Raw genomic sequence first — 11,573 nt, forward strand, 5'->3', positions numbered from 1 at the left:
CAATCCCGCAGTCCTTCCCCTAATGACAGTCTCTCATGTGGTGCTTAGCTATACCTATGAGATTAGATGATATGGAATGCAGGCTTGTAATCTTTTTTCCGTAGGCTTACTCTAGATGTGATATCTCTGATGGGGCATGGTCCTTTGGTATGACAGATGACACCCTCTAAGCACCTCCAAGTTATATCGGAGAGCTCCTAGCTTGCCATTGCACAATTAACTCATTTCTTTGCTCGCTTGGTGCTGGGTAAACTTTCTTTCATTGCACTAAGCTGTACCATGTCTGCCAGGCTTTCTACAATGTGCTGCTCACTTTACTTCCTGTTTGGCTACATGTTGCCCACCTGGCTATCTCCTTGTCGCCAACCTTTTGACAAAACGAGGGGATTCCTTCTCTCGTGTTGGCTCAATCCTTACAACCACCATATGTATGAAGAATTGAATATTGAATACCTCATGATAAGGGATACATTGGCTCTATGGGATGGTTTAAGGGAGAGATATGTAACGCTCGTCCTTGTGGTGAGACCTTAAAGATAGTTTTAGAAAAATAAGATGAGAATTATTGATAAATTGACTTTATGGGATGGTTTAAGGGAGATATATGTAACCCTCTTCCTTCTCGTGAGACTCAAAAGATAATTTTAGAAAAATAAGATGAGAATTATTGACATTTACTAAAAAATTTCTTCCTTTTCTTCCCAGGATAAAAGATTCCATAATTAAAATCAATGATGCTTTGAAAATTAAAAGAGTCTAATAGGTTTACAATTTACAAAAATGCCTAGGCGTCTATCGCTTTTCCTTAAGTCATATTTGTTTAGACGCTTTGTCCCCACTTTATTTCTGGGAGTGGAACATATCAAAAATAAATTAGTCGAAAAATTAGTAAATATTACTTCATTTTATAAATATATACTTAAATAAGTTTTCAGTAAAACAATATTCATTACTCTACGTATCTTAAATAAAACATTTTTCTTTCTTTCAAAAACATTACAATGTAACTTTTCTTTGCAATAAGAAACCCCATTTTTAAAAAAATACCTTTCTTTGAAAAGGGACAAACAATTCTACAACATCCAATTAGGTGTTATCACTTTTCATTAGCTGGTAGACACTGTTACATGTTGTTTATTAGGGTTTATTGACCTTGTGACTCAGACTCTACCCGTGGTCACAAGTTGGAAATTCCTTTTGATTTGAAGGCGGCACTGGGTGTGATGCCTCCATATTCGGCTTGGAATTTGATGAATTCTAAAGCGTCGACACATGCAACACAATGTTACCTGTCACCGTTCATGACAGATAAAGATGCAGTTTTTTTAGCAATACTATGCATCAAATATAACATATCCAAAAAACATAAGCAAACTTCATTAAATTCGCATGATAACTAATATCGAAAAGGTTGCAGTTCTTGTCTAACATATCTGTAACATAAAGAGTACTAGAGAAAGTGCTCCTTAAGTACATGCAAAGACTATCATAACTACGAGGATAGTCCATTGAGTAGCTCGCACATCTCGACCAAGGATGTCAAAATATTATTGATAAAATGGAGCGTCGAAGCGATAAGCTTCGTGTCGTTGCATTACCGCCTAATCGACTTCCGGAATGGCAGTTGAGACTGTCAAGAGATTTGATTACAAATATCAGCAAGTTAACAAATAACTTTAACTAGCAGTGTACAGATGCATGCATGATAGTAAGAATATGAGTACTAATGTGAACATGCATGAACATAATGTGAATTGAACTGGACGTGAAATAAGTATGACATGAACTAAAACTGAATTCAACGTGAAATAAACTTGACGTGAATTGGATCTGAACTGAGCCTGAAACTGGACTTTAACTTGGAATCTTGTTCCCAGAATAACTTCTTAATTAAACATGAACCGTGGATGCTACACAAGTCCCCTTGAGCCGTTTGCCCTTGTCGATACCACATCATATCACATGTATTTGCACTAGTTGTGATTACATTAACATATGCATCACACCACGTATATCTGCACCTGTTGGGAGTACGTAATGTATGCATCCCGTGATAGGTATCTACACTTGTACAAGTACTAATAACATGAAATTGAATTGTGGCTTGACACAATCGACGTTGGTGCTTGACTTCTCTTCAGTGACCAGCTACTTAGGCCCCATTCGAAACTTATTGACGGTACTTTGTTAACCCAAGAAATTTCACACTAGTGTAAACACTCCAATGTGAACAATGAAGTTCCACTAAGATATTACCTCATCCTAAGACTTGGGGTCGTGGTAAACATAAAAGACCCAACTAACTTGAAAATACTATTTTTCGTGACGAAGTCCAAACTTTTGACATGATGTGGAGTGAAACAAAATGACTGATGACATAGCTTGACATGACGTGATGTGTACATGAGACTAGTGATATGACATAACATGATGCGTAACAAATAAGTATGGCATAATCGTGACGTGCAACAGCATAACGTGGCATAATGTGCAACAGATAAATTTATACTAGAAGTAAATCATGACATGACATAACGTAACGTAACATGTACATGTGCATAAATAACATAGATGATGGTTTCTCTTACCACCATATACACATAAATATCCTGAAAGTAGGTTAGAGACTAACTTACAGTGATCGTAGCATGATGACTTAAAGCGCGAAATAATGAGAATTGTAAGGAGACATTTCTAAAGGTTAGAAGCTCCTTACTAGTATATTTAGAAATATAAAATCACTGACTCAAAGTAAAATTATCATTTTACCTATCTACTTGTGGAAAAATGATCATTTTACTTCTAATTTAAAAATTTCACATCTTAACTTTAAAACTCACCACGATTTACATGAGGAATATAAATTTTATCCTAAATCCAAATATCTAATTAAAAAGATTTAAAACACAATATAGATATAAGAACTAAGCATAAGCATATTGAGAAGTACGAATATTACAATCCAACAATAATAAAATTGTGATTGTGAGTAAAAATATAAATGGGTTCTAATAGATTGGTCTTGTGTAAAGTGGGTTGACTCGTTATTGACCATTTTATAAATCGTATCTTAACGGGTCAATTCATTTTGACCTGAACCCGTTAACATCAAACTTAATGTAGTTAATTTGGTCTCGTATTCGTGTTGGGTTAATGGATGTGTCACATATTACCACCCTTACTGCTGGGTACATATATGTTAGGTAGCACCACATGAGACTCATGTGATAAGATTAAACTATGCAAAACGCACTGTATAGGCTCATAAACCCTAGAAAGGCTCATCAACATGGAAACCAGATAATTGTATCTCAATGAGATACAAATCTACATAGATAAGTCCAAGTGAGATACCCACACTGACTAGACACTATCAACAGCCGAATCATGCTCTAGAAGGTGACATACTAAACTGAGTACTGAGAATCATGCTTCTGAAGGAGTTCTACCATAGAAGAATGCCTCAATCCTTACAAATAGCCTACAAAGTATATACTAGGGATTCATTCATTGATCAATTATTGGAAAAGGTTAACTCCTCTCTAACTTAGGCATTGGAGACATTATATACTTGGTTCTCCAAGTTTTCCTTTCTGGTTGCAGGTTGTTAGAGCTCGTCGTGGGCATAACCAAAAATTGCATTAGCACATTGCAAGTCACAATTGTGGGTTCTTGAACCCACCTTGAGACAACAACCCATGGGACGAGGAAGATAACCTATTCCCTCCTATGTATGCTTATCCCGTTCGTCGTTAGGGATGTCTATGGCGCGGGTAGGAAGCCCTCCAACTTTTGGTGTGCCTGGCCATTAGGGACAAGTTAGAAAAGTCTTGTTGTCCTTGCATGTGTCCTTCGATGCGGTAGGCGATGTGCCTGCTACTTTGGGTATGGTGGGTGAGGATCGTGCTCATCCACTAGAATTTTTGTGGTCGTGGGCTTCATGCTCGCCACTAGGGGCATGATGGGTGACGAGCTTCAAGCTTCCCCATTGGAGACAGTGACAAATTTTGTGCTTGCTATAGGTAGCAACCAAGGGCAAGTTGTTTAGTGCGTGAAGGAGTCGCACTTATTTTTGGATGAGCTTAATCTCGTGGGGAGAATCTGTCAGGTTCATGGAGCTGACAGTCTAGTGGTACCCAAGGCAAGCTTCATGCCTGCCCATTCCCTTACACACATGTAGGCAAGCTGACTGCTCATCCTCCCATGAGTTAGGTTGGCACGTTAATGCCCACCAACTTTGAGATTCAAGGTGCATGCTGCATGACTCTGGTGTGACATGTTATGTAATATTTGTTTTTTTACACAATGGACAATTTTGGACTATTCAAATTGAAACTTAGACAAGCAAAGATTAATAAGATCACTTATCTAGTTTTCTGGAGATATCCTCTCGAGGCCAAACGACCTTTGTTTAGAGAGCAATAAATTGATTCCCATAGATGATGCCAACTGTTTATTCAATTTTCGGCAAGCTAAAGGCCAATAGTATGGTCAAATGGAGTTCGATGATGCTTTGGCATTGGTATGATGCTTGGATGCTCATCCTTGAATTAAATAACATGTAAAATATTGAAAATATGAATAAAGACACAGGCACAAAAATTTAAGTAGTTCGACATAAAGGCCTACCACCATGGGTCTTTTGAAGGCGAAATCCACAGTAATATTTTTTTTTATTTTTGAGTCTCTTATGACCTCAAATAGCTCGTAGTACAATAAAAAAATTAGGGTTAAAGGACAGGTTGAAGACTATGTGGTTCTTATAAAAGTCTGGAATTTAGAGGTGAATAAAGGAGTCTAAAGAGAGTATCTGGAAGAGAGAACACGTATCTTCATCTGTACAAGTACTCTTCTTTTGTATCTATCTCTTTTTTTTCCCTTTTGAAATTATCTATTTTGCTTTATGATTTATCTATCCTTTTTAATTGCATTATAGTTGTTTTATGTCACAAAAATATGTCAGTTCATTACTTTTGCCTTTATCACTTTCCAGGTTGGTTTGTCTTCAACTTCCTTACTTGGCATGGCCCTTCCATTACTAATGGACCAGGCCCTTCTACATTTTATACTAAAATTAATTAGGAAAATGGTTGACGTAACCTAATATGAGTAAAGAAAATGATTCGAAAATTATATAGATAATATGTTTCTGTGGAATTTTTGAACTTATAAACCCTCTGAACTTTATGAGGGACCGAGTGGCTGCAACTTGAGGCGAAGTTCAGTCAGAAACCATGCATACATGAAACCATAGGGGGAAAAAAAATCCAAATCCAGCCTTCTTTTATTCATGAGACGTTTGCATATCTCTTTAGGAAACAAGAGCAACAACGATTATACTAATACTAGCCGTGCCATTTTCATACATAAAAGACGATTATTTATGGTTCTTTAGAAAGACCATATACTAATAAAGGACAAGTTCCCCAAGCTTGCTAAGAACATTCAAGCCTTGAGCTCCCCAGGAACATTGCATCTACTGATACACACTGCATCACTTCCATTTCTTGTACTTATGTTTCCCAAGCATGCCATTCTTCCAGCGCTTGCCATATTTCCCATGCTTAAGCTTTCCGTGACCATAGCCATAGTAACCCCCATATCCTGGACGATGAGCACCGTGGGAGAGCTGGTGAGAACCATAAGCAGCAGCTGCAGCAGCAGCACCCGTTGCTAGCAATCCTCCCATTGATCCATACCCTGTTATAATATTGATTCTCAGAAACAATCACAATGATTGAATAATTAATTAAATGGCAGCTACACCACTACTAACAGACCTGAAAGGAAAAAAAAAAATACAATCTAATGAATCCATTGTCCATATATCTAGCCATATTACAAGAAAAACGGATATTTTGACATTTTTTTTTGTGATGAAAATAATTATTTGTGACTGAAATCAATTCATTTTAGCTGGAAATAGTCATTTTGCTGAAAATAACGGATTACAAATAAACAGTTTTCTTGTAGCATAGAGACTACCATATAATAACTTATCCTTATCGGATGGGAAATGATTCAGATATAACTACTTTACAATTTTTATGCAATTCTTCGATAAGATATTATTATTTTTTAATTCAAATCCAACAAAGTCAAACATCAATTAAAATTATAAAATAATACTAGTACTTTATTAAAAACGTTATGCAAAAAAAATGCATCTGTATAAATTTTTATTGAATTAATATCTGACAGTACAATGCATGCATAGCTATCTATAGGATTCTAGTTTCCCAAGTGAGAAAATGTCATACCTGAATGATATGGAACTGATGAACCAGGATAAGCGGATGGGGGAGGATAGGCTGGTGGAGGGTATCCACCGGGGGGAGGATATCCGGCTGGTTGGTATCCAACCAGAGGAGGAGGATATCCAGATGGTGGGTAGGAGGCTTGTGGGGGATACCCTTGAGGGAGATATCCTTGAGGGGGATATCCCTGTGGAGGGTAGTATCCCGCACCATTTCCAGCACCATATCCAGCAAGGTTTGAATGCAGGCCTTTGTCACTAGACTGGTAACCATGCTTGTCTTTTCCACCTCCCATTTTTCTTCAACTCGATCGCAGTAAAATGCTACAAAATTGCAAACGTATATATAGATGGAAACAAAAACATAAACTTAATAATCAATGCTACATATAATGGTGGAGTACGCAAACGCTGCACAATCTTTTTAAAAAATAATAAAATTTATATTTATTTATTTTTTTAAAAATAATTATGCAGTGTTTACGCATTCTATTCTATGCTTACAAATATCATTTCTCAAAGTTAATTAATTGGCTAATAGACGTAAGTACAACATAAGCAGACATAAAAACTGCATATCACACAAACTAAGATCACCACTAAGTAAAGAACCAAAATCAATCGGATAAACAATTTAATCCAACGAGCATCAAAATATATTTTCCAGCTTCCTCATGCAGCAAGAAACAAGAAGACAAGATCATCAGCCATATCATCTGGCTAGTTATTACACTTACTAAGATTACTAATACTTTTTATGGTTGTCGGATATAATTAAGCTGCTGGTTGGGGAAACACTAGCAATCAATAGAAACCGATCGAAAGAAACTCTTCAATACATCATTCTTTAAATTCAGCCCTAGTTCTTGACATGCAGTTCTTTATTATTCATGGAAAACGGATGCATATATGGCAATGGAATGTCTAATTATTGCGGTATTTTCTATTTGGCATCATGTATATATATATATATATATATATATATCATGTATATGTCATGATCTACCAATGCCACAAACACAAACATATAAACAACGGCCAATAGAATTGGAAAGAAAGATTATTAAACGATTAATATAAGAAGATCATAAAGAACGCTGAAGCTAGCTTGCCTGTTAGAATGGAGTATTCAAGGCAAGAGCTCCCTCACTTCACAATGGAACGCTTGAGTTATTCTCCTTTCCCCGTATATATATACATATATAGTGGTGGTTGCTATCATTTGTCAGGAATGCGTTGCTTCAACGCGTCTATTCCATTTTATAGTATAAAGCTAGCTAGCTAGTATATTGAGGTGTTTTGTTTTATATATGATCCCGTGAGCTTGTCCCCAGATTATGATCTGGGTACGTACAAACATATCATCGTACGTGCGCCACTAGTCAATATATATGTCCAAACAATGCACGGCCGGGATCTACTTGTATCTATTCGGTTTTAACAAATTAAAATAATGAAGGTCAAATAATATTAATTAGATTTTTGATTTATATTGAAAATAAACTTGTATCTATTCGGTTATAACATAATATAAACAAAAAATGACGTAAATAAATTGACTCTTAATTAATATATGTTAATTTCAGTTCAATCAACTATCAAAATAGAGCACTGCATGATTTGTTTTTTTAGATATTGAAATTCATCTATGAGTGAATTTTTATCAAATTCACTACAATAAAACTGCTTAATTGTGACTTGTTATTTTTTACAAAAATGACTATTTCTTGTTTAAATAAGTCTGTTTTGGTCGCAAATATATAGTCATTCTCATAGCAAATAATCAACCACAAATACTTGTTTTTCTTGTAATGAAATTGCATATCTCTCGATTATGTACAATGTCAGATTAGAGTTAGCGAAAACTTATGTATTTATAAGAATTATTAACTGGAAACTCAAAAACTTTTTTAAAAAATTGTTGACCTTCCAAAGTCAATGATCAAACATATTTTGGAATATACAATAAAGTAGTCATCAAGATCCATAGAGTCCTGGGAAAATAAAAAAATTTCTGGGAAAGAATAAACATTAATTAAAAATATTACTGATATCATTATCTCGTTCCTAATTGTTGTCACAAACAAATGGATGGTTTTTTTTAAGGGATTGAGCCAAGTCTTGATAACTGCCAAGCATTTATAACTTTTTAGATTTATGTGTCCGCGCAAACGCGTGTTTCTTTTAAGGTACTAGGAGAGGGAACGTTAGATACATATATAGAGACCGGGTATGCTTTACATGCACAAGAACCATGCCGGCCCGAAGATAGTAGGAGTTCAGGCAAATCGTACTAGCTCCACGAAATCTAATGCTTACGAGGGAGCTCGTGTCACACCTCATATCCAGAGGGTAAGGGAGTGAGTTCATGTCACATGCGATCCATTCCGACTGTCACAAGCTTAAAAATTATCATTTGAATAATTGTAACACCCCGTCCCCGAGGGTCTGGAAAGTTAACTAATGTTACCTGATAATTAATCAACTCCAACACTGCTAATAAACTTTCAAAAACTCCAAATCAAGCATAAACACTTCCAACTTAAATTATCACACAAACTCATTTATCAAATCCTCGATATAATCAATTTTTAAAAAAGCCCCGTAATCAGCACACAATGAAATTTCTTAACAAACATCGTCAATACTCATCGAAACTTTTTGATATTAATCCACTATTCTTAAGACATCTCACTCAATGCTTCATAGTCCTTAGCTGGACTATTCAAAATCATTTGAAAAATAATTGGAGATAAAGGGTGAGTTATCAACAACTCAGTAAGCAGATGACATATACTAGTGTGTAAACATGAGCATTTACAGAAATCAGAATGCAGAATAAAACATTTTCATTTTCAGAGTGCAGAAGCAAAACATGTTATCAAAATATCAGAGCAAAGATTTAGAAATAATTTCATTCAAAAATATCTTTTAGCATAACATAAATGATCATCATCGTCATCAGAATATCATATCAGAACAGAAACCATGTATAACCCCCGGGGTAGGGTTGTGCATCTGCGGATAGCCAAGCAGAACATAAATCACTCTGTCACCAAGGTGTGCACTCAAAACAGAGACCGCTACTATAACCCGTGATAGGGCCGTATCCACTATTATTACCGGTGGTTGGGCGTATCCACTATTATAACTCGTGGTTGGGCCGTATCCACTATTATTATCCGTGGTTGGGTCGTATCCACTATTGTAACCCGTGCTTGGGCCGTATGCCACTATTATCACCCGTGGCAGGGCCGTAACTGAATAGAGCGGAAACATAATCAAATTCAGAATCAGAGAGTCATGTCAAAGGTTTTCAGAAATCACGTCTTATCCAAACAGAGTACTGAACAAAATCTTCAGAACAAAATAAAATCATATCACAACATAATTTATGCACAAATTTCATATTCGCTCTCTTTTTCAAAGTTCAGAAACAGAATGTCAAAAAAATAAGCTCATGTCTACACCAGTCATGACAAAATATTTTCTTCTTAAACAGAATCTCATGAGTAATGCAGAACATATAACTGAGGTAGTTCAAATTTATTTTCATAACCAAATATGTATATTTGCCAAAAATCAACCTTAACTCATTTTATTTTAATGCAAAGTATAGCATAGGAATCCCGCTTACCTGAACTTCTTAACTTTTCAGAATTTTCTTCAAAATGTCGAACAATTAACAATCGTCACCTATAAAATAATCAAGTAATTTCAGTAAATTTCCAATCAACCACTTATTTCGATATTTAATCCTAAACTTCTAAAATAACCTATTTAATTCCTCAAAACCTAAAATTTCATAACCTAAAATTATTAATCATCACTTTCTAAAATCATCAATATCCACTTAATATTCACTTAACTTAATTCCCACTTATTCACAAATTTATTTAACGAGAAACAAAACCCAACCACTTTAAAAAAAACAAAAGTCGCTGAAATAAAAGATATTACCCGACTCAAAATTCAGAACCCAAACTCAATAATAATTTAGACAACAAACCCGACCCAAAACATTTAACTTCTAAATAACTTGACAAAACACACTCAAAAACAAAAAGAACATTGGTGGAAAATACGACCAAGTGGCCCGAAGGGCAAAGTTGTAATTTAGCAAAACTAAACCTTTCCACCTCCTACTTTAAAGGGCTTACGTGAAGGGAGATACCCGCTAGACTCAGTGTAGTCGTGCGACAGAGACTCACTTGCGAGCAGTTGCGACAGAGCTAGGTGGCTCGGGGTGACGTGAGGTGGCCGACGGAACTCTCTGTGAAAGTGGCGTCGAAGTGGAGGGGCTGGTGCCGTGGGGTGGCTGGGTTAACTCACAATAGGGGAAATAATTCCCATGTTTCGGTGTGGCAGATCAGAGGAGCACTTGCAGTGGTTTCGTTGGCTGGGAAACTATGTTAGAGGGTGGAGTTGCGGCGTGGGTGGCTGGCGACGCCGCTAGACGTCCATTGTGTAGCAGGCTGAGAGCACACAATAGTGCTCTGTTTTTCGTAACCAAAATAGAGGAGTTTCGGTTCACTCTACGGATGGTTGTTCTCGACACTTTGGTGGTGGTGCAGTGGTGTACGACGGAGGGGCTGGAGCTCCAGTGATGGTCAAGTGGAGGTGACGCACGGCAAGGTGGAGTTATGATCCGTGGAGATGCAGTGCAAGCATGGTTGCGTCGATTTTTGCATGGGACAGTGAGAGTTCTGGGCGGTGAAAACACACGGTGGTTTCAGTCGTGCGGGATGTGGTTCGAGTGTTTCAGGCTGGGCTCGGTCGTGGCAGTGGCTGGGGTGTTGCGTGGTTATCTTCGTGTTGCACTACGATGCAGTGGGTGATCTGTGCAGCAGCCCCACGGGTTATACCGTGTTGCGTTACGAGCTTGGCTCGTTTGGGGCAGTGGTTCTGGTGCTGCATGGTTGCACTATGGGGAAGGGCTAACGATGTGGGGGAGAAGTGGGCTACGAAGGGAAGAGGTTGGGCAGGGGGCGGTTTCTGAAATAAGAAAGGAAACGTGCGTGAGATTGGTGCTGCCTAAACGTGGAGGCGTGGGGGAGTTAATCGTGTGGTAGCCCTAGCTTGGGGAAGGAGATGGCAACCCTATTCTGGGCACGAAGGATGTGTATTTATAAGTAATTGAAATACCAAAAATAAAAAAATAAAACCCTAGAGATGAGAGAAAGTGGCGTGCATGCATGGGCATAAAACGGACATGAAACCGTGAAGAACGTGGAGTCTGAAGTAAGGTAACACGGGCTTGGGCTTTCAGTGAACTAAAGGCCCCGACTCAATCTCTAAAAAATAATAATTTGTCTTA

At 37.2% G+C, this 11,573-nt stretch overlaps 1 protein-coding gene across 1 annotated transcript; it reads right to left on the reverse strand.

The window, feature by feature from the left end:
* Positions 1-5,256: 5,256 nt before the first annotated feature.
* Positions 5,257-7,475, reverse strand: LOC109007657 (glycine-rich protein A3-like). Its single transcript, XM_035686901.1, has 3 exons — positions 7,369-7,475; positions 6,261-6,580; positions 5,257-5,700 (listed from the first exon to the last, which is right to left on the reverse strand). The coding sequence occupies exons 2-3, from the start codon at positions 6,550-6,552 to the stop codon at positions 5,495-5,497; spliced, it is 498 nt and encodes a 165-aa protein (XP_035542794.1). The 5' UTR covers positions 6,553-6,580; positions 7,369-7,475; the 3' UTR covers positions 5,257-5,494.
* Positions 7,476-11,573: the final 4,098 nt, after the last annotated feature.

Source organism: Juglans regia, unplaced genomic scaffold (assembly GCF_001411555.2).
Source record: "Juglans regia cultivar Chandler unplaced genomic scaffold, Walnut 2.0 Scaffold_125, whole genome shotgun sequence".
NCBI classification, from domain to species: domain Eukaryota; kingdom Viridiplantae; phylum Streptophyta; class Magnoliopsida; order Fagales; family Juglandaceae; genus Juglans; species Juglans regia.

Excerpts from the sequence above, each read along its gene's own strand:
- LOC109007657 (XM_035686901.1), bottom strand. The coding sequence starts at position 6,552 with ATGGGAGGTGGAAAAGACAAGCATGGTTACCAGTCTAGTGACAAAGGC. Across the intron at positions 5,701-6,260 it reads ATCAGTTCCATATCATTCAG|GGTATGGATCAATGGGAGGA; the intron begins GTATGACATTTT and ends ATATTATAACAG.